The sequence below is a fragment of the Protopterus annectens genome, chromosome 2.part0 (genome assembly GCF_019279795.1).
Source record: "Protopterus annectens isolate FY-2018-M chromosome 2.part0, PAN1.0, whole genome shotgun sequence".
Taxonomy (NCBI): Eukaryota; Metazoa; Chordata; order Ceratodontiformes; family Protopteridae; genus Protopterus; species Protopterus annectens.
The window spans coordinates 1,785,837,324-1,785,862,160 of NC_056728.1; the positions used below are offsets into that span (position 1 = coordinate 1,785,837,324).

At 37.6% G+C, this 24,837-nt stretch overlaps 1 protein-coding gene across 6 annotated transcripts in view; it reads right to left on the bottom strand.

Moving 5' to 3' along the window:
* The window catches only part of ARHGEF10L (Rho guanine nucleotide exchange factor 10 like), a 3,087,848-nt gene that overhangs the window by 633,332 nt on the left and 2,429,679 nt on the right, over positions 1-24,837 (bottom strand). For all 6 annotated transcript variants that reach the window (XM_044061816.1, XM_044061815.1, XM_044061819.1 and 3 more), the window contains one exon: positions 2,480-2,566. In XM_044061816.1, the coding sequence (XP_043917751.1) occupies positions 2,480-2,566 (87 nt within the window). The remainder of the gene's footprint in view (positions 1-2,479; positions 2,567-24,837) is intronic.

Here is a 24,837-nt window from a genome sequence, read left to right on the forward strand (position 1 = left end):
TATTACATTGTTAAATTGATTTGTATAAATTGTTTTGGGACATACATTTGATAATCAGTCTATATTGAAAAAAATCTTTTGTTTTACCTCCAGATAAATAATTTATGGCAATAACTGCTACACATAGAAAAATTATTGACATAGTCACTGATTAGATCCTCTTTTCTGTTCTTAATTCATTAACTGTTATACTGCCAATTCAGTTCTCAGTTTGTGCTGATGTGACATTCTCATGTTATATTTTATTTCTTCCTTTTCTCACTGTTTTTTTTTTTCTACAGGTGTTCTGAAAAGTGTTTCTGCACACATGGGATGATCTTGTTGCCAGATAACTACACCAGTAGAGTGACCTCTGCTATATTATATTTAAAATGAAATACTACAAGTCACAGCATAGTTCTCTGCATCTGAATATTATACGCTTACTCATAAAAATTACGTGTCTACAGTAACAACTACATCTGTGTGCTCACCCATACATGTTCACTAGCGTGGCACACAGTACAGATACTTCCATAAGCTAAATTAAGAAAAATCTCAAAATTGTCTCCAGTTTTTAGACTGGTGTATGTTATGTGAAATGAATTCAAAAACTGCACAACCAGGTCTCTGTGGTAAATGAACTGAGTACTCCTAAAACTGGGAAGGAAACAAGACCACTTAGCAATGTCAAGGTAGATCTCATGCATCCAAGAATGACCTAAAAAAAAACATGTTGAAGGCAGCAAAGTAGGAAAAGGCATTATCATGTTTGTTAGCCTCATAGGGAAGTAGGTGAAATTAATCCATATTTCATATTTTAGAGCAGATATAGCAGACAGTTTGCAAAGAGGTTTGTATGGGCACATTAAAGGACATCCTGAAGAAGCACTTCTCTAATAATTGAGATGTACATGGAAAGTTTCTAGACAGGTGAGGTATGGGCTGTCATCCTGAGTTACAGAAACCTTTGCACTGTGAACTAGACACAGCACAAGAGACATCTAGGCAGCTGGTCTGTTAGACATGCAATATGGAGAACAAAGCACATACTTGTCATGGTCTGGTCAATTTGCCACAATGTGACTTCATTGACACAATGAGCATCACATCCATGCACCATCCATCTCAGTGGTGTACTGACTGCTAAGGTACAGTGCAAGCAGTGACCGTTAAAGAACTCCGAGAGAAGTGCAGAGTCTAACACACGTCCTTGCTGTACTCCACGTGTGAATGCTCCATTATCTGCAAGTATATTACCTGTGTTTAGCGAGTAACTTATGATAATAAGGAGCAAGAGATGACTTCAGATCCAGGTTGAGGTTTACTTTTTTAGCTAATAAAAGAGTGGGGGTACAATGGCATGAGTTATGTCCACGAAGATGCTATGTTCACAGTAAATAATGTGGTCACATATAGTGTAGCTTTTTTACAATCAGTGACATTTGCTAGAGAATAAGAAATAGTTGTTAATGTGCTCAATCATCTGGCTCTTAGTATTTTCATTTCTTTGTTTGAAAATAAGCTTGCAACAGGTTTATAGTTCTGTAGAAGATAGTTCTGAAATAGGTCCAAAGAGCTGTACAAATAATGAGGGACTTTAGACAATGGAATAATTATGGTGTGTGTGTGTGTGTGTGTGTGTGTGTGTGTGTGTGTGTGTGTGTGTGTGTGTGTGTGTGTGTGTGTGTGTGTGTGTGTGTGTGTGTGTGTGTCTAACTTGCATTTCTGATGTCATTCATTCAGTGTTTCTCATTTAAGTAGATACTGCACATCAGCTGATAACTTGATGTACAGTAACAAACTCCTTCTCATAAACTACCACACAGTTGGCTAACAGCTCCCTTTGGAATTTCCTATGTTTTTTCAGTGCACTATCCATGAAAGCATCTACATCTTCTGTGAATTCTGCCCAAATGCAGTACTGAAATTCCATACTACAAAGGACAAGCAGATGGAATTCCAAATATCGTGACTAATATAAAAATAAAGATCAAGTTGGAAATATGGAATTTTTATTTATTACAGAAATAGGCAGAAAAGATATGTTTAAGCAGCCATTATGCTCTGTCCTTGCTATATTGAAAACCTTCTATCCTATAGATAATCCGTATGTTTCCTTCTATTTCCTGCTTTACAGATGTTTACTTTTCCATATTTTATCTGTTCCAACTTATTTCCTGTGCTCTACCCCTTCCTCCAAGTAAAGATCCATACCTTCTCCCATCATATCCTGCCATGTACAGCCATGGGTCATCCATATTTTCTTAACTCCTTTCTGAATAGATGATATAAGTAATGCTATGCAGTAGTTCATAACTGCAATGCATGAAACATTCACTATAAATTACAATGTATTAATTTAATTTTAATTCACATAATTCTTCTCAAGCACTAACTCTGTGCATTCTTCAGTTATAGTAACATCAAAAACATATATAGCTTCACTTCAGAGTTTTTATTCAGTTATCAGCTTAAATGGCTTCAGAAAGGCACTTACCCACAAATAACCTTGAGGCAAGGAGGTACTGGCTGCGAAGAACCCCAGCAATGAAGATTGAACAGGGTTGTGCAAGGCTGTCTCCAGCTGCAGTAAAAGAAAATAAATCAGTTAGTAGTAGGCCCGTACATAGTCACAACTCAAAGGTTAGAACCATAACAATTCTCAAAGTAGCCCATTGGGTTTACTTAAGTATTCAGGTTAGATGTAGAAAGAAAAAAAAACCTCTACAACATTACTACAACTCCGGAAATTGGAACGTCATGAATGGTTAGAAACCCAATCAGGAGAAAAAGTAAAACAGTCTGTGACAAAGGGAAATACTGCCAGCCCAGCTATCTGGAATTTTGTAAATAATTATATCATTTGTGATTATCAACATGATTCATATGCTTGTCTTACCAATGTATTAGAACTGTATGTTATATGTATATTAAACTGCTGGTACAGTAGTATATGTTGAATAGGGTTTTTATAGAACTGAGCCTAGATATGTGACCACAGTGTGCCCTGCCAGATTAGAACAGAAATGTTTATACACTATTGTAGCTGTGTGAATATATATATTTTAACAGTGGGAACTACAACATAGAGGGTTAACTTGCAAAACTTACATTATTTTATGATTGTGCTATAAAAGTTAGTTTCAATGCAAGGGGACAGGATGTCTAGAACTAGGGACCCTTCGGCACTGTTTAGTAAGTGTTTATTGTTTTATGTCTTCCAGCAGTTGCAAAGATCTGAGAGATATATATTTTTCACAGGGAGATGTTAAAATGCTGGCAGTTTCTAGCAATGGGGGTTTTCACCTGGGATAATCAGATGACAAAAGTGATGTCATTCTGCAAGCATCCCAGCAGCAATATTTGATATTACTTAAGAACTCTTTGAGAGAGAAAAGCAGGGCATTTTGTATACAGTTAAGAATATAGTGAAGTACAGCTTAGATGTTGTCTTTATTTATTTGAGACTGTCCTGCAATGTTATTTTAAATATTTCCTGTTATTTTGAACTCTGAAGTAACTGTGTTTGTTTACTGAGTATTGTCTTGTTATTTTATTATTTATTATTAAATATATTTAAACCTTTCAATTGTGGCTGGTTTGTTTAGAGATATTTAAGCTCTTACAGTACTTGCATATCTATTTGTTGACACTGTACAGGCCATTCCTAACAGCCTTGTCTCTTGGATAAACTACCATTTGATTAATAGTAACATTACACAGTAAGATTGGACACCCTTTGCTAAGGGCCTTAAAGTAGCTGATAAGGAGCTGGCTGGTGGCAATGAAAACTACCTTATAGTCTGGGTAGAAGGTGGCATAGCTAGTAAACCTGTGCCATCCTTTCCCAGGTGTGTGTGTGTGTGTGTGTGTGTGTGTGTGTGTGTGTGTGTGTGTGTGTAAATCAAATCTCAAAGTGTGTGTGTGTCAGCTACTTGGGCAGGGACACGAAGCACTGGTTGGATAGAGAAGTTGTTGGAGGTCTTAGCTTGGCCACTCAGCTGAGATCTCAACTCTATAGCTGTGCCAATGGGGAGTCTTACTGGGGATCTGGAGAAAGGAGGAGAAACCAGCCCGAGACTGACTGTGATCTCTGTGTGCTCTTAAGGGAAATTGCACTCTAGTGTGTATTGACTTGACATCCTCCCAGTGTGTATGCTCCCCACTGTTGCCAGTAATGAGAATTGAGGCTCCTTGATTACTGGGCCAGTGCAGGGGCATCACACAGTCATACATAATAGTTCATGAAAAATACCAGCACTTTTCAGTCCCATTACAGAATTACGTTAACTGCAGGAATTGGTGCTTTCCACTACTGTGACTTCAGAGACATGCAGTGCTCTTCTGTTAAATGTTTCTTTTCTACCTTAATACATAGCAGAGCAACATCCAAGCAATCATCAAGGCAGGAAAATGAGAATAGCAACAGTACTACATGCAGAAGCCCTGCTCTGCTTGTTTTCTAACTCGGCATATATAACTGTTTTGTTAGGAAAATATTAAAAAATAACAAAATGATAGGCATTAATATTTGGATATGGTCATGAGGGTAGTGACCAAGAACTATAGAATGAATATCACACCATAACTTAGTCCCTAACCATGTATCAGTGATGTCATACAATGTTTATGTTTCTTTAGATTTTTCTGTTTTATAAAAAGATAAATGTTTATAGTTTGAGAAATTATTTCTAATGTACAATGAAAAGAAACAAGGAGTAAAACACATAACAATAAGATGAGGTAAAATGAATAAGTACAATAAAATGAAAGGAAGGTAGTGATTTTTGTTTAAAGTTACACATGTGTAAATGCAATATGCTTGTTAAGTACAGCAATTCATATGCAAATGTGACACTGCTTCTAAAAAAAAAATTGCCACTAATCAGTACTGTAGAAAGACTGAAGTTGTAACTGTACTACAGTTACTGATACCAACATTGTTGCTTTATATCACACCAGAAACTAGGCCCCCTTTATAGGATCAATGGATTCCTTACATATACTGCAAGAAAAACTCAGCCACCACCTTCTTACTGCTGACTCTTATAAGCCGCTCCTATCCTAACAAATATAAACAATACTCAGATAAAGAAACTTGCCTCCTGCTACAATAAAATAGCTAAAATTGCCACCAGTCTCCTCACAGGACCCACCCTTGTCACAGGATGAAGGAATTAAACTGGCTTGAACTACACAACTACCTAACATATTCACAACTAACTACAGCAAACAAACTCAATCATCCAGAAAAATGCCCTGCACAACATAACTTATTACTGACCTACTGTTCTGCAAGGGACCTCCGCTCTAGTAACAAATTCTTATTACTTATAAGTTAAATAATGTTGCAGAAGACTTGCTCTACTCCCACTATTTTGCTAAATTCTAGAATAGTATCCCCATACAAATAAAACTCTCCAACAAACTCAATAGTTTTAAACTACTGCTTAAACAACATTTTAACTAATCCTGGTCCTGCACATGCTCCTCCCAAGTTTGAGTCTTTGTCTTTACCATATGATTCTCTACAAATACTCTCCCTAAACAGAATACTCTCAAACTCTCACTGAAATGACAAAACAATTTTTAAACATAACTGCTGCCTGTACAGTCCACTAAGTTGCATGTTCATAGGTTCATAGGTTGGAACTAGGCTATCAGCCCTAGGGCCTATAAAAGCCTAGCCATAACAATTCCCTGGCTATTTCTTCCCACAATATTTACTTCCCTGGACCCCTGGTGAGCTTTCTCTTTAGTAACTTCCACATCTGTAAAATCTTAGAATGTATAAATCTAACTACTGTTTATGTGTAAATGTGAAATTAAACTACTCTTTGTTTAACTGAAACTTAGTATAGTGCAATGTAAACAAATTAAGCTCTTCTCCCTAGGCCTCCACTGAAAATGGGTATTACCCAGTCAGTCTTTCCAGGTAAACAAAGACAAATAAATAAATAAAGATTAGGCTACTGTACTGGTGCTTGTACTACTGCTTGCTGTGAGTCTGAAACTGCTTTCATGTAACATAGTAACAAACCTGTCATGATACTTTCTCGTAGCTCTTTTCTGTGCATCACAATGATGTTGTCTCATAGCCACAAAGTATTGAGAATTTAAAAAAAAAATGTTTTATGTAAGGGATGTGCAAACCTCAACTACTGTCATGTTGAGGTTGCACTAGCTTACACCATGGTAAACCACTCAACCTCAAGGTCACACCACAGTGGAAATGTCTTTCTTTCGGCTGTTCCCGGTTAGGGGTTGCCAAAGCAGAACTCCGGTCCGCTAATGACTGGCAGTGAATTTTTACGGTGTTGGGTTGCCAGCCCAGTGCCCAATCTTCAAAGAAGGCATCACATCACAGTGGAAATAATGAATATAATATAAAACTCAGGAATTTTCACTTTTATGTTTTCTTGCAATTTTGGATACGTAATCCTTTTGCATAAAGTTAGAGGAATGTTGGAGTTCATGTTCTAGGATATCTTTTTACAAAGCTCTTTGAAAACAAAATAAATGCATCCAAATATTCATAAAGGAAGAGTCAAAAACTAGACTGCTAAAAAACATAGCTACTGAGCATGCACAAAAAACACACAAACCTACCTGCAATTTTTCTTATCCGATGTAAATCATCCCACATGCTTCATACAAGACACACCTCCCTACACCCCGTAATCCTAATTCTCTCTTAAACCAAATCATAACCTTGACTCCAGACTTAACCAAAACTTAATACCTATAACTAACCAGTTTATCCTAATCTTAATCTGAAATCCAGCAACACCACCAAATGCAAACCTAACCATGACCCAATCCCTAACCCTCACCTTAATGGCAATCCAACCAAAGACCGCATTCCTAACTCAAAACTAAACCACAGATCTAAATCTAAAGTCATAGACCTGTACAAATGTTACAGCAACTGCATCTAGCCAAATGGCGTTTCTTTTAAAGTATCATTTGCCAAAATGGTAGTTTATTTATATGTATGACTCAAAGTATACCAAAAAGGACATGATAAATATGTTCTAGATTAATCTGCCTGTGATGAAGTAAGGTGGTAGCATTCAGGAAAGAAATATGTCAGTTAAATTGCTGGGATGTTGGTTCCTGTTAAAGTTACTCTGAATAGCAAAATAATCAGACATTTTCTATTGAGTTCTGTTTCTGTAAATGCATTTCTTTCAACCAAATTCTCTCAATGTATTTTTGGTACTTTTGTGTGTGTGAGATCACTATATGTTAGAGAAGCAGTGTGGCAAGAAAAGTGCACTGGTCTGTTCTAGATTTGCCATTTTCAAGGTGTATTTTAGTTGATCAAGGATCTAGATAGTTTAGCTTTCACAGTATCATTTACAAAGTGACTGTTTCCATTGTGCTGTTTTACAGTGCCGTTACTATGTTTTCCAGTGAGATGTTGGAACATGTAATTGTTAGCAATGATCAGGATATCCCTCGTGTTATGATTTATCTAAAATGAAACACTAAACGTAACTCTTATCTTGCTCTGATCCTAACCTTATTCTCAGGGATTCACTTAACAATGCAATAAGTAAGTGACATGGGATTAAGACTGTGGATATAATTAAGAGTTACATCTGAGGCTAGTACTGTGGAAAACATGGAGGCTACAGCTAACAATTTCTCGTTCCAATGAGCATGATAAAGCAAATATTCAGAAAAAGAAGTGAAACTTAGTGCATAAAACTACACTAATGGATAACTTAAATATCCTCAACATTTCTAGACTGCATTCCTGTTTGAGTAAATCAGACATTTCAAGTTTTGCTTCTGTGAAGCTGTTGAGCTCCTTTTTCTCTTCTACTTAACAACCAGTATCTTCCACCAACTGCTGTAACTGTCCGTCCTGCACCTGGTTGTTTCACACAAGTATGTGATGTAAAATACAAACGAGATTCAGAATCCTATGCTAAAGTGAGCAGTTAAAGAAAACTTGACGTAAGTTTTACTGTTTTTCCAACTGGACCCTCTACATTTTCTAGGTAGGAGGTCATACAATGCAGTTTTCCTAATTATATTTTTCTTAATTATAAATAAATAAACAGAAATGAAAGCTATAAAAGCCATGAGCCTGTACTGCACACAGTGATAGCAGGATGATAAACTGTCAGTATGATACAAAACATTCAGGTTAACATCTCATTACAGTAATAAATAAATGTGTAAACAGTATATTTTTCAGAAGTGCTCCACAGATTTTTCTCAACCCATAATTAAACTGAGTTATACAAAACATTTCACTGTTTTCATGATAATAATGTTGATATGTTGATCTAAAATTATATGAAAATAGCACAGCCACTGATGCAGAGGTTTTGTTCAGGGTTCAGTAGGAACCTTGGGTGACTAAAGACCTATCAGGAGAGGTAAGAATGGATGCCCATGATCTACAATATTACCTGGGGTAGAGACACTGGAGTGGGATCACAGAGGCCCTGTTGCAGTTCTGACTCATAACAAATATTAGACACTAACTCTCTACATACTCATAAAGGAATGGGCCTGGGGGCTAACTCTCTCATGAAGTGAAAACACTTTCACTGAAATCATATGCTAATTACAAATGCTGGGGTGCCTTCTGTGTGGAGTCTGCATGTCCTCCCTGTGGTCATGTGGGTTTCCTCCGGGTGCTCCGGTTTCCTCCCACATCCCAAAGACATGCAGTAGGTGGATTGGACACACGGAATTAGCCCTAGGTGTGAGTGTGTGCATGTGTGTGCCTTCTGTGGAAGACTGGCAACTCAACACCATCAAACTCCACTGCCAATCATGAGCAGACAGATGATCCGCTGTGGTGACCCCTAACTGGGAAAAGCCGAAAGAAGAAGAAGATATGTTAATTACAAATGCATACTTCCAGATCTAGGGACCCAACTTATGTACACACACATGGCACTGCATAGTGATGCCAGGAAGCAGCAGTTGGCAATTCTTCCCTCATCACCACCTCCAGTGATGCCAATCCCCTAAAAAGGGATTTTGGGAATCAAATCATCTTTAGACAAACAAGCCTGCTGCTCAGGGTAAATTGCATGCAGAATAGCAGCAACAGATGGAAAAAAGAAAATGGCCACCCCTGTACATCTGAAGACTCCAAGTCCGACACAGTAGTACAAAAAAGTAATACTTATTTTCAGCCTGCCATAAGACTGCTGTTTGTAGTCCCAGGGCAGTTTTCAGTTGTCCATACTCTAACCTTAAATAAATAAAATTGCCAAAGATTCCAAAGATAACCACAAGGCATTCTATAACTATGTCAAGAATCTAAATGGCAATGCTCAGATCTGCTCTGAGCTAAAACAGAATGGCATTAAATATACTGATCCAAAGGATATTGCCAATATCCTGGCAGATCGATTCAGTGCCAACTTTACCCCCCTCTCACGCCTTAAATGGCCCATCTCAAAACTGGAAGATTGCTAAATTCCGGTAATAAAGGCCACACAGGTAAAAAACACACTCTCCAAAGCTAAGAATATAGCATCCATGGGACCAGATGACATCCCGGGCTGTGTACTACATGAACTACAATATGAACATTGCACCTCACCTAAGTGTCATGATTAATCATAGCCTCACCTCAGGTTTCATGCCCACTGAGTAGCGCAGAGCTACAGTTATCCCACTCCACATGGGGGGATCCACCTTGGATCCTGGGAACTACCGTCCCATCAGTCTGATGAGCCTGGTCTGCAAGGCCATGGAATGTATTATCATGGAACTTATAAACAAAGACATTGGTGACCTACAAAAACTGGACCCCACCCAGTTTGCGTTCTTGAAGGGCTGATCGTGTCTCCTGAACTTGAATGACTTCTTCAAATCAGTCTCCAGAGCCGTGGATGAGGGTAAGGCAATCCACACAGTTTATCTGGACCTCGCCAAGGCCTTTGACACCATCCTCCACTCTGAAATCATAGATAAACTTACTAAGCTGGGCATAAATCCCTATGTCACTCAATGGGTTGCCAACTGGCTTACTGACAGAATCCATACTGTAAAAGTAGCCAACTCCAAATCCAGCTCCAGACAAGTGACAAGTGGAGTACCTCAGGGTTCACTCCTGGGACCGCTCTTGTTTGGTATCTACTTCTCTGAAGTACAGTCCAGCACTAAGGGACTCTGGCTAACAAAGTTCGCAGATGACTGCAAACTGGGAGCCATTATTGAATTCCCAAATGATGTGGATATTCTACAAAAGGGCCATACAGAAACAGATGCTTGGTGCCAGAGCCATGGGCTCAAGCTCAATGCCAAGAATTGTATAATTATCCCTGCTGGGAAAAAACATGTACTCATGAATTACCACATAGGTGGCAGTGCACTAAACACCAAAAGTGTGATAAGAGAATTAGGAAAACAGGTGGAAAGTGCTCTCACCTTAGATAACCACATCGCCACAACAGTCAGGAAATCCTTCTGTGTGGCACACCTCATCACTAAGGGCTTTTCATCCAGAAAAAAGGAGGTCATTGTCCCACTGTACTCATCTCTCATTAGACCTGTCATGGAGTACAATGCCTAGTTTTGTATGTACCTCACAAGACATCTGAAACAACTAGAAAGGCCGCAGGAACACCTCACTAAAAATAGCAGATGCCCTATGCTGACCAACTAAAAAAAACTTCAGCTATACTCTGTCACATAGCGTCTACTCAGAGGCGATCTCTGCTTAACATACAAGGCCATGTCAAACCCAGAGCTGTTGGACATGCTACACTTAAGGAAATCCCAATCCATCAGAGCCACACACTCCAGGGACCTAAACCTTGTCATCACAATGAACAAAATATGCTGGAGGGATAGGTTCCTGACCCAGGGACTCCCCATACTCTGGAATAGACTGCCCATACATGTCAAGCAGAGCACCTCCTTGGCCCTCTTCAAAAAGAACCTTGACAACTGGATGGGAGATAAGAAATTTACCCTGGGGATCATGTCAGTCACCCTGCTAGACAGGGGTTCAGAGAAGTAAATATTGTGGGAAGAAATAGCCAGGGAATTGTTATGGCTAGGCTTATATAGGCCCTAGGGCCGATAGCCTAGTACCAAACTATGAACCTATGAAACTATAAATTAGCTTGTAATTTTATAAGCGTATGCCTGGCTTCTTTTCCTGAACATTTTAGATGTCTGGGCTAGATCATCATGTAAAAAACTAAGTTGTGTGCAATAGTCTATAATAGTTTCTGAAAACCTACGCTTAATCAAGACAATTGTGAGCAGAGGAATTTTATGCTTATGAATAACCAAGTCTGGTGAAGCAACTAGAGCTTCATTTCTAGGATTTATTAAAAAGAGATACATTTCAGATTCTGGGAATTGATTCTTTGAATAGTTTAATTTGAAGACAATGTAATTATGATTGCATACAGTATTTGTGATAACACCAGATTATTTCTAAGCATAAAAAGTGTGTTATGAGTAACCATTCCATCCTGCTCCAAGTATTATGGACGTGGGACTAGTGCCTGAAAAATAAAGATTCAGTATGACATTTGTCAACATATACTTTATGATGAACTGCAGTGGTCACTTGTTAACATGTTAGGTAAAGATGACAACGCAGGCATACGAGAGACAAAATAATTTATTTCATTAGTAATTGTTACACCTGCATGACTTTCATACTCGGCTGCAAATATTTAGTCATTACAACAATCCTCTACTCGAGTAGCAGGTTTACTATTACCAAGGAACCCATTCCATCCAAGGGGTGCTCTAAGATTTTATTTATGCATTTATTTATTTATCCTTTGTTGACCAGGTTAGTCCCACTAGGTTAGTGTTTTTTTTTTTTTTTTTTTAGGGAGACCCAACGTGATATTTATAATACTAGTAAAGCAAATTTAGCCAGCGTATTAGGGAACTTCCCTACTTGTCATTGTTGTAAGTCAGACCCATTTTTGAGGAGCACTTCCTGTTTCCATTCCAGGTAAAGGGGTAGCCCAGAGAAACAGGGAGGCAGATGGAGAGAGAAAGATATGATGGAGTAGTGAAAGAAATGAAGAAGAAAGCAAATATTAAAACCAGAGAATGTGTACAGGATTATGAGGAAATGTTTCAAAGAAATATGTTTGATGGAGCTGAGTCAGAAATTGATGGATATATAAATACAACTCTCCAGTCAGGATGGTTGTGGGATGATTTGCTTAATGAAATGGTGGTGCAGAATGACTCAGAAAATAAAGGAGATGTTTACTGCGGTGACATTATGCAGAAAATTCAAAAGGAGGATGCAGAGACAATCCTGAAGAATAGTGGTGAGATGGAAAAGAAAACATATGCCGATAAAGTAAAAGGCAAGGTAGAGAAGCAGAGAAGAAGCCAGAATAAAAGGAAAAATGCAACTACATAGTAAGGATTCAAAGTATTGAAAACAAACAAATGCAGAGGTATGAAGTGTGGGACAATTTAATAGTTTCCCTGGGTGTAAAACCAAATGAGGTGAGAGCATTTATTCCTGCTAACAAAAAGACATTGTGTGACATTATATATGATACCGTTTTTTTTTTTTAATGGAAATTTTTCTTGGAGAATATGAAAAAAGAAAGACTACAACCCTTGGAATCCTTATGTGATAAAAGCATTTAACAGGGAAAGAAAACTAATGTGTACAATTTGGAACAGAGGTAGAAATAAAGGATATTTGAAAACTTTATATAAAGAAATAATGGATATTGCAAAAATTTCTGACAAAAGGATTTATGGACTGGTGGCTGGAATTCTAATATTGTGTTACAAATGCCAACAGGATTTGAAAAGGAATTATTACATATATTTTTTTTTTTCATTTTATGGGGTTCTAGATTAAACCCAGCAAAAAGAAGAGTTCTGTATGTAAATAAAGAAAAGGGAAGTTTAGAGTTAAATAATCCAGTGGTATATGTTGCTTCATTGAAGGGCCACAGTGGTGCAGCGGTTAGCATTGTCACCTCACAGCAAGAAGTTCTTCAGTTCGATACTCGGCTGAAGCACCTTCTATGTGGAGTCTGCATGTCCTCCCTGTGGTCGAGTGACGTTAAAGACATGCAGGTAGGTGCATCCGTGCGTGAATGGGTGTGCCTTCTTTGAAGGTCGGGTGTTGGGGTGTCAACTCAGCACCATAAAAATCCACTGCCAATCATTAGTGGACTGGAGTTCTGCTGTGGTGACCCCTAATGGGAAAAGCCAAAAGATATTACTATGTGCTACTTCATTAAATTTGTACAAAGTGGTACAGAAGATACATGAAAAAGATAAGAGATTATTAGTAGAAATGTATAAATATAAGTATGATATGCCATGTAAACTCATGGGAAAATCTAACAGATTAAATTATTTAAGCTACAAAACCAGGAAAGAAATGGTGTAATCAGAAAGTAGAATGTCAAGGTTTTTTGTGTAAACTGGTAATAGATAAATTGACAGTAAAAAGAAATATGCCATATAAGTGGAACAATGATAAAATACATTTACATTGTCAAGAAGAAGAAACTATGGAACATGTTTCTGACATGTAAAAGGAGTAAAAAATGTATAAAAGAAGTGGATAAAATAAACATGGATATGATTAAATATGGATATTATAAGAACATTAGAAAAGAATATATTAAAAGAACTGATAAAAAGTTATTTTATGTTATATGGGTTATATGGAATGAAATTACGTTTAATGGTAAATGGATTTTAGCAACAATATTAAGTAAAATCAGATGGTGGCTATGGAAAAAGGAGTGGGTGGGGGCTAGTAGTGATGAAGATTTACTACAATTGTGTCATATTTGTAAATTTCTGAATATGTGTAAATATGTAAATATTTTGTAAATAGCAGTTAATTTTATATATAAATAAAGGGCCTCTACTCTTTTCAATAGATGCTATAGGATCTTTTAAATTTTCCTGAGCTACCAACAACTCAAGCAGATGGAGTATCAGTTTAACATCTCATCCAAAGGGCAGTGCAGTATTTGACTGCACAAAAGTGTCAGGAATCTGTCAACCTAGTGTGGGAATAGAACTCGCATCCTTATTTACCAAAGGCACATGTGCGTTCTGTTGTGCCACTGATATTCCATACTTGAAATATTCGTTTTTTTCTTTTCTGAAGTACAGATTACCACAATATTATGACAAGTACAAGGGCCAAATGAGTACTCTTTTTTTGTTAAATGGTAGCTCCGTCAACAAAACTCTATTTGACACAATTTTAACATAGAGAACATTACTGTTATTTTAACGGAAAATGGAACTTCATTTACATAATGGATATCTCAGTCTTCATTTTACATTTGGAAGTGGGAATCATAAACTGGTTAAAAAACTAAGAAAAATATATTTATACTATTGTGCTCTAGTCTGGTAACATACAAATATAACCATGAAACAGACACCAGATTTAGTATCCGAAAAACAAGACAAAAATCACAAATGAATGTGCTGGCTTTAAACACAAAGACTCCGGTATCACTAAACACAATAATAAAATTAAAACTATACACTAAAAAAAGAATGAGAATTTCTGATGTTGAAAATTAACTAATTCAAAACTAATTACTAGACCTGGAGCTTGCAGTGAAGGGGTAGCTTATGATGTCTCTGCAAGAAGAAAATACATGCAGCAATACACAAGCATTAGCTAATGGAATGGGCTAATCTTAAGGATACAATTACAGTTTGCACACTACTGCATATGCTCACCAGCTTTTCTGCAATAACCTGCATTCTTCAAATCAGCACTTCATCCATAGTTTTTATTACAGGCCAGTCAGTACATGACTTAGCCTAACCATCAACCTCTGGGAAAGAGTCATATTTTAGAAGCTATGTTCTTTGCACCTTAACAACAAACCTGCAGAAAAATCCAAGTTTATTTAGGAACCCAAGCAACTGTTTGCATGTTGACAACATTTCTTTGCAATTCATGGGCATCATGGATTCATTTCACAAAAATATCAGCAGGGGCAAAGAAATAAGAGAATGGAAAGAGCAACATAAGTACCGCTTTTGTGGAGCCTATGATTTTTGTTTGTCAGACAGCCTGAAATTAAACAGGGAATACTGGGCTAAAAAGACAAAGAATAAATCCACTACCATATACAGTTTTTCCCATATTATTTTGATTACTAAATCAAAAAAATAATTTCTTTATCTGACACAACCAGTCTGTTTCAAATCTAGCCTTGCTTACATATTATATTCACATGGTCTTGAAATGATTTCTGTAATTATGTTCTTTTGAAGTCACACCATTTCTTCTATCACCAAAGATGGACAATGTTATTTCTAGTTTTATATATATTTTTTTGCTTTTGCTTATCTACCATTGTGTCACAGTTCACACTTCACAAACTTCAGGCACTTCCCTGTCATGGCACATGCTGTATGCCTTTGTAGAAACATAAGTATCCTCTCTTACTTTTGGAGTTTTGTTTCCAAGCAGCACATAACTGTATGTGTGATTTAACGAAGTATTGTATTTACAATGTACAACTGCCACTATACTATAATATATACTGTTCCCCTTGTAGTCTTATGTAAGATGGGAAAAGATGCGCTGCTGTATGCGGAAACTATTACAAAAATAGAAGCATTAAATGTGTTCATGCACCTCCTCTTCTTTAGGGACTGAAAACACAAACTTGTTCGGCATCTCGCTTGGTTCAATGTTCCTTTATGCAATATGTGCTGTGTGACCCCACTGAGGTTGCACATAATAGAACTCATCTGAAATGCTATATTCATTTCGACTTTTATATGGATAAGTATGAAGAAAAGTCAAAAAAGTTGCAGGGATTTTAAGAAGAAGCAAACAGAATGGAAAAGATCAGAGTGCTGAAGAAGTACAATCATGAGGCTCATCATCTGCTTATGCTTGAAATGAGAGGGAAGGATTTTTATTTTCAATTGTCTGAAAGGACGAGGTTACATTCAGTATCATTTGCACTCAAGTCTAGACCTTAGAAAACTACACCAGCTGGAATCAATAACTGCAAAGAGATTATTATGCAATCTATATGCAATGATGCTTTTGAATAATTTATAATCCAGATGTAGGACTGATATGTGCCAATGTGAATCAGAGGGAGTTTAATCCATATTCTAAGAACTGCAGATATAATATCATATCATATCTAAATGTACCAGGCAGCATACCAAGTCCATGTAGTCAGCAGTATTTTAAGTTTTTAATAAAAAAGTTAGTGTTTTCTATATATATTCATAACACTGCATACCATACTAATCAGGCGAGGAGATTGTCAGGTTTCCAAAGCTTGTGTGCCAGTGTTGAGTAAGAGAGATAACCTGCACAGCAGGGACAACGTTAGGAAGCATCAATGTTAAACTTAAGAATTGTTAACTCTGAACTATGTCTGGATGGCGACTATTGAAAGGTACTCTGAATGAACTGTTTGATCGCCAGTTTATTGGCATGCCAGTGGCACCGGAAGTCTGCTTTGTTTATAGTGCATGCACAAAGAGTTAAGAAGTTTATAACTGCTATCATACCTAGATTTCACAAGCCTGAGCGCAAGGATGTTTCGCCTGGTAAAGCAATGCAATCTGCATTTTGAATAATAATGTGCAATATCCTCTTCCATCTGAGGTAGTTGTTGTTAGCCTTTTTCACTGTGGATGTGATTAATTGCTGTCATTCAAAGGACATAGCTTCTGAACAGCAGATGCCAAATGGTCCTCCCCACCACCCTTTTAAGGATCCTGTAATGCCCTCAATGAAAAAAGTGGAATGGCTGACATGATATTTAAAGAAAAATAACTGGTGTTGGACCCAAATAGGTTGTTAATTAAGTTATTACAAAGTAAGACTTTCATGTGCTGCTGAAGATAATGTTATGTACCGGAGGCAAATAACCAACCAGGGATCCTGGCCAATGAGTACTGGCAATAATACACTTTCACTAGTCCAAGTGATCCCAATGCTGAAGTCTTCATGGAGGTGGGGGGGGGGCAGCATATTCAGCCATCGCATCTTCCTGATGATGGTACAACTACACATCCTGCATCACCAGTACATAAGCTAATGCCTAGTTTTCTGTAGTTTCAGGAATTGTTTACACTACAAGCTCACAATCTTCAGAACGTTCCTACACTTTGCTGGCATGTGTCACTGATGTTCAGGCTGTAAGGTTACCAAACTTCATGTAAAGGACCAGCAGTGCCTTCGGGTAAGGTTACCAAACTTCATGTAAATGAACAGCAGTGCCTTTGGGTAAGGTTAACAAACTTCATGTAAGCACCAGCAGTACCTTCAGGTAAGGTTACCAAACTTTATGTAAGCACCAGCAGTACCTTCAGGTAAGATTACCAAACTTCATGTAAGTATCAGCAGTGCCTTCATGTAAAGTTACTAAACGTCCTGTAAGCACCAGCAGTGCCTTCAGGTAAAGTTACCAAACTTTCTGTACGCACCAGCAGTGCCTTCATGTAAGGTTACCAAACTTCATATAAGCACCAGCAGTACCTTCAGGTAAGGTTACCAAACTTCATGTAAGCACCAGCAGTGCCTTCAGGTAAGGTTACCAAACTTCATGTAAGCACCAGCAGTGCCTTCAGGTAAGGTTACCAAACTTCATGTAAGCACCAGCAGTGCCTTTGGGTAAGGTTACCAAACTTCATGTAAGCACCAGCAGTACCTTCAGGTAAGGTTACTAACCTTCATGTAAGCACCAGCAGTACCTTCAGGTAAGGTTACCAAACTTCATGTAAGCACCAGCAATGCCTTCAGGTAAGGTTACCAAACTTCATGTAAGCACCAGCAGTGCCTTTGGGTAAGGTTACCAAACTTTATGTAAGCACTAGCAGTACCTTCAGGTAAGATTACCAAACTTCATGTAAGCACCATCAGTACCTTAAGGTAAGATTACCAAACTCCATGTAAGCACCAGTAGTGCCTTCAGGTAAGATTACCAAACTTTATGTAAGCACCAGCAGTGCCTCCGTGTAAGTTTACCAAACTTCATATAAGCACCAGCAGTGCATTCAGGTAAGATTACCAAACTCCATATAAGCACCAGCAGTGCCTTCAGGTAAGTTTACCAAACTTTATGTAAGCACTAGCAGTGCCTCCGTGTAAGTTTACCAAACTTCATATAAGCACCAGCAGTGCCTTCAGGTAAGATTACCAAACTTTATGTAAGCACCAGCAGTGCCTCCGTGTAAGTTTACCAAACTTCATATAAGAACCAGTAGTGCCTTCGTGTAAGGTTACCAAACTTCATGTAAGCACCAGCAGTGCCTTCAGGTAAGGTTACCAAACTTCATATAAGCACCAGTAGTGCTTTCAGGTATAACTCGGCTTCCTATGCTGTGTCAATAGGAAGCATAGGAACTTCTCCCACAGTTCTACACTCTAATAATGGAATTTTTGTGGCACTGTGCACTCTCTACAGATGGTGATGACTGCTGCCTACCAGTGGCACAGCCAAACATCATACTAGAAGAGAACCTGTGCTAACAGCTTGTAGAAGCACAAAATAAATTATCTCCCTGAATGGAAGTATATAAAACTGCCACTTCAAAGCCTATAGACAAGTGCTGCTATGACAATAGAAAAGCTCAACATTGGTGTTGCCAGACAGGTGATGACACTATTCCAAACAGATGGCTGCATAATGGCATGCAGAGCTAAGGTTTAACAGGAAACAGCAGCACAAGTGCTTTTATGTCAGGTGAAAACAAAAGAGAAAAGTGGACATTCCTTCCTCTTCTACAAGACTGTAGGCAATGAATATATTATCTATCAAGGAGGTACTAACTAGGAAGGGGAGAGGAACAGACAGTTTTGGAGCATATAAGGTCACAGCTTTGTTATGGAATGTAAGGCAAAGATTATTGCAGGAATAAGTATGAAGGTGTATCGCACTTTGTCACTGTAAGTGCAGCACTGCTGTTCAGGCCATCAGGCTGCTGTACTCACAAAAGTGATAGCTATGCCTTGCTTCTTCTTCTATTATCATTGCAGTGTGTCCAACAATGCGGCAGGTCCTTACCATAGTGCTTACTATGAATATTTAAGCCTTGCAGATAGGTTTATCCCACTGCTCAACAATACATACGTACATACATACAAATATTTCAAGCACGGGCATTAATGCCCTTCTAGCTTGCCAATATCCCAAAACCCTTGTTCCCATAGTAAGTGTCCAGGCTGTCCCTAAAAATATGTAAACTAGTACTTGCTTTATGTAATTTGGTAGTCTGTAACATGCATCAGCTACTCTGTCAGAGAACCAATTAGTACACTTCTCATTCCTATGGAATCTTCTGCATAGGTTGTCTGATGATTCTCTAGTACTTTTTGTTAACCCCAAACATTCACAGGGGTAGTAGTCACTAAATTTCCTATATACCTGAATAAGATCTCCTCTTAAAAATCTGTAAGAGACCCTGTACAAGTTCAGATATTTTATTCTTTCATAACAACTTAAATTTTCACATCCATGGATACCCTTGGTATATTTCCATTGTACTCTTTCCAGTTTATTCATGCTTGTTTTCTTATAGGGTTTCCATATTGTTATTCCACACTCAAGTTTGGGTCTAATGTAACTAACAAACAATGACTTACTTTTGATTTCCTACACTTTATAAATCTTTTTATACAACCTATAGTTCTATAACTATCATTAACCAATTGGTTGATATGATTAGAAAAACACATAGCTGAATCTATCCATATACCCAGGTCCTTAAATGAGTCTACAGTTTCAATCACTGTGTGCTATACTAAATATTCACTCTTCAGTTTATGCCTACCAAATCTAATATGCTTTGTTTTTGATGTATTTACCATCATATTATCCCCTTGTGGCCAAATAGTCAATTTAGTCAAGTTATTTTGCAGACATACCTTATCTGTAACACATGTAATCAGTTTACCCAATTTCAAGTCGTCTGCATATAGACTGCAGTCCACCTCAGATGAAAAAGTTAGGAATGAAAGATACAATCTAAACAAGTAAGGGCCTAGGACAGAGCCCTGTCAGACACCCTGACTGTAACCAAGGATTTCACCTGTCCAGTTGCTGTATAACACTTGGCATGACCTGTTTGTAAACCATGCAGCTATCCATCTTATCAAGAGTACATAAATACCTAGTTATACTAATTTTTGATCAGTGTATTGTGTATGACCCTATCAAATGCTGAAGTTAAATCTATATAAAGTATATCACAACACAATTTTTCATTCATAGCTGTTATTATATTGTTATAGAAAGTACAGTTTTGTACCTACCATAAATGTAGATGTTCGAGGATCCACATTGCTGCAGTAACAGCAATGTGGATGGAAAGAACATCATCATGTTACAGGTGGTAATAGATCTGTTTTAAACATATGCATGCTGATATATGGTTTCAAGTCCAAACCTATCCAGTTCTGACAATAACCTATCCAATATTACTTCCTCCATTATTTTTCCACAACATGAAAGTAGACTTAAGGGTCTATATGACCCTGGGTTTGTCCTGCTCCCCTTTCCCTTAAAGACAGGTTTAATAAGTGCATGTCTCCAATCTTGAGTAATATCCCCATATTTCTATGACCTAGTAAATAATAGATATAATGGTACTGTAAGTTCTTGCTGAAGTGTTCTCAGGTCATTGTTACTAATTCAATTTCCTCCCTGTGCTTTGTTTAGATCCAGTTTGTGCAGTTCTTTTTCAATATAATCTAATTTGATTCCAGTATCTGGGGTTACCCGGACAATGCTGCTTCTGAGTTTTCTAGTGCCTTTTTATTACTTGCCAGTAGATCTTTGGGGTACCGATTCAATCTGCTTTGTAAGACTACTTTAAGACATTCCTAAGTAATATTTATAACTATGTGATGTAAGGCCCATCACTTTATTCACATCCCCAAGCTATAGAATTCACTGCCTTGGACACTAAGATCAGTAATAACCTGTTCACTTTCAAAGAACAACTAAAACACCATCTCAAGGACTACTGGCTATCCTCCTTTCCTTCACAAGGCTAACTATAACACAAACAATCCGCTCCTTTACCACCACTTGCCTCACACCCCAACAGTGAAGACTTAGCTGCAAATAAAATGTATATGGTGTACATCTCTCATGAGTACAGCTATACTTTACCCTTATACTAAAATTTCTTGACAATAATGTCTACATCTAGCATTGTTATGAATTGCTACTTACAACTCTTTTCAACCTGAATAAGTTATCTATGCCCCATTTTACTACAGGAATCTGTATGTATACTCATGCATATCCATGATTACAACTATTTTCTGTACAAATGCATGTATACAATATATTCCATTTCAACATGATTGGGAGTGTATCAGTATGAATGCATACTTTTATGTAATGTGAATCAGTTCAGTGTGCTGCTGTGAGGTATGAATGCATGCTTTTATGTAATGTGAATCAGTTCACTGTGCTGCTGTGAGGTATGAATGCATGCTTTTATGTAATGTGAATCAGTTCACTGTGCTGCTGTGAGGTATGAATGCATGCTTTTATGTAATGTGAATCAGTTCAGTGTGCTGCTGTGAGGTATGAATGCATGCTTTTATGTAAGGTGAATCAGTTCAGTGTGCTGCTGTGAGGTATGAATGCATGCTTTTATGTAATGTGAATCAGTTCAGTGTGCTGCTGTGAGGTATGAATGCATGCTTTTATGTAATGTGAATCAGTTCACTGTGCTGCTGTGAGGTATGAATGCATGCTTTTATGTAATGTGAATCAGTTCAGTGTGTTGCTGTGAGGTATGAATGCATGCTTTTATGTAATGTGAATCAGTTCAGTGTGCTGCTGTGAGGTATGAATGCATGCTTTTATGTAATGTGAGTCAGTTCACTGTGCTGCTGTGAGGTATGAATGCATGCTGTTATGTAATGTGAATCAGTTCAGTGTGCTGCTGTGAGGTATGAATGCATGTTTTATGTAATGTGAATCAGTTCAGTGTGCTGCTGTGAGGTATGAATGCATGCTTTTATGTAATGTGAATCAGTTCACTGTGCTGCTGTGAGGTATGAATGCATGCTTTTATGTAATGTGAATCAGTTCAGTGTGCTGCTGTGAGGTATGAATGCATGCTTTTATGTAATGTGAATCAGTTCACTGTGCTGCTGTGAGGTATGAATGCATGCTTTTATGTAATGTGAATCAGTTCACTGTGCTGCTGTGAGGTATGAATGCATGCTTTTATGTAATGTGAATCAGTTCAGTGTGCTGCTGTGAGGTATGAATGCATGCTTTTATGTAATGTGAATCAGTTCACTGTGCTGCTGTGAGGTATGAATGCATGCTTTTATGTAATGTGAATCAGTTCACTGTGCTGCTGTGAGGTATGAATGCATACTTTTATGTAATGTGAATCAGTTCAGTGTGCTGCTGTGAGGTATGAATGCATGCTTTTATGTAATGTGAATCAGTTCACTGTGCTGCTGTGAGGTATGAATGCATGCTTTTATGTAATGTGAATCAGTTCAGTGTGCTGCTGTGAATTATTTTCTAAGACTGCACAGACAAAGGCAATAACAATGTTTGATCTGTTAATTTACATTGACATTTGTATTATATTGCATCAATTTATTTATTTAACATTTGTTGACCTGGAAAGTCCAACTAGGACACAGCCTATTTTCAGTGGAGGCCCATGAAAAAATGCTGCAGACACATGTCTTTGGAATGTGGGAAGAAACTAGAGCACATGAATGCAGGGAGGGCATGCAGAGTCTGCACAGAGGGCATCCCAGCTGAGAATCGAACCAGAGAACCTCTTGCTGTGAGGCGATAACGTTAACCACTTCACCCCTGCGTTGCCCAATTGAGCTTTTCTCCCTGGCCTCCATAAAAAAAGAGTTCTACTCCCAGTCAGACTTCTTTGGTCAACAAATTAAATAAAAATAAATAAATAAAGATCAGCCGATGTATATTTTTAAAGTACTGGCTGAGGAACTGCCATTGAAGTTACAAAAACTACTTTCATATGGAAAGCACTGCCACTGACTCCTGTCCACAACTTTTACCCTCTGTGAGTGAATGCTAATATACATTTGCTAATGAAGGTTCTACTGGGTTGTAGTTATGTGAGCAAGCCTACCCACAAGATGCACACTGTATATTTCTCAACAGTCCAGATTTTTAAAGAATGTCCAGATTTTTGTGTCATATTTTTGGTCGGTTCCTCATAAAATTTGTATTGAAGTCACTAAATAATAACATAACATATGCATTTTAGACTTCATATCCTCCAGAAAATGCATACAATACAAATCCTGTTTTTCTAGCAACTTTTTAAGTTTTTTAAGAGCAATATTTAAAATCTGTCCCTAATTTTAGAACTTTGTCCCCTAATTATTTTAGCCTTGGTGCAGATTACTTGCACTAAAGGGTTGAAAGGTATGACACTAGGATGCTGCTTTTCCTCTAAAGGATTCTGTCCATATGCATCCTTCTTCTGTCCCCTGCCAAATGAGAATATGGGATCCTCTCCTGCCAAGTCTGCGAAATACCCAAGTTGCTAATCAAAGTAGGATCATTTGGGTCATAGTCAAGGCTTTAACTCCTTGGCATTACCACAGATGGCTCTAGGATTCAGAAATCTGCACTTATGTGCTGGGAATAGACATAGCTGAGTGTAAGTGAATACTGCAAATAAGAAAAAAAGAAATGTGATTGAGCATAAACAACCTACACAGTTCAAGCTGTTTATATGCTCAATACCTAAATAAGTCCAAAACCCCACATAAAAATTAATAAATTAGTAAACATATTTAAAAAAAGGTGTATCTGCAGTCCTGAGTCTTTTGTTGCAGAGAGAGAGATTTCATGAAAACCATTTACTTTATGTACAGCAAAGTGTACTGAAAACATTCACACAGTTGCTGTAGAAGTCCTGTGCATCAGAAGTAGAGATTTTCAGAAATGAATGATTAATTTTAAACACAAAACTACTTACATAGGCATCAGCCGAGCCTCACACTAGCCATAGCCCTCCTGACACACATAGTCATGCTCTGCAGAATACCAATCTCCCTAATTAAATACATTCAGCAGTTTGAATCGCTGGCTGCAATTCAGCTATAGTTAAAGTTAGGAAGCTAGCGTCAAATGCTTAGAGTTTGAATCCCACCCATGGTACAGTACTGTGTACAATTTTACTTTTGCACTCTTTTTAATACAGTTGCAGAATTTTCTTCATGTTAATACTTGTCAAGATGTTCCTTACACTCCTAGGAGGTTTGCTGCCCTCTTGCATAAATGTCTGTATGACTTAATGGCCAAATATTCCCATGCAAAATTAACTGTGCTGTCAACCTGAATATCTAGTGAACTGCTAACTTTGCTATTGCTGTGAATTTTATGTACCAACATATCATTAAGAGTTTCTAAATGCCAATTTTATTTTTGCTATTTTCTTGGCCTGCAATATTATGTTGAAATGTAACTTTAATGTTTCTTTTTCTTATTACATATTCAGGTTTCACTACTCCTGATTTAAACACTTGGCTATAAATATCTCAATATCTATATATATATATCTATATCTATATCTCTTTATATCCATACCTATATATATATATATATATATATATATATATATATATATATATATATACACATTTATATATGTGTGTGTGTGTGTATGTATATATCTGTACATCCATCCATCCTTCCTCAATCCCTTTTCCCATTTTGCACATCAAAATGAATTATCTCAAGCCAAAGTTTTAGACCTTAGGGTGGCTAGCCCAGCCCTGCCCTGCCGTGGTAATTCATTCATACACTCGCTCGCACACACTGTCACCTATGACCAATTTAGAGTGTCCAATCCACCTACTGCATGTCTTTGGAA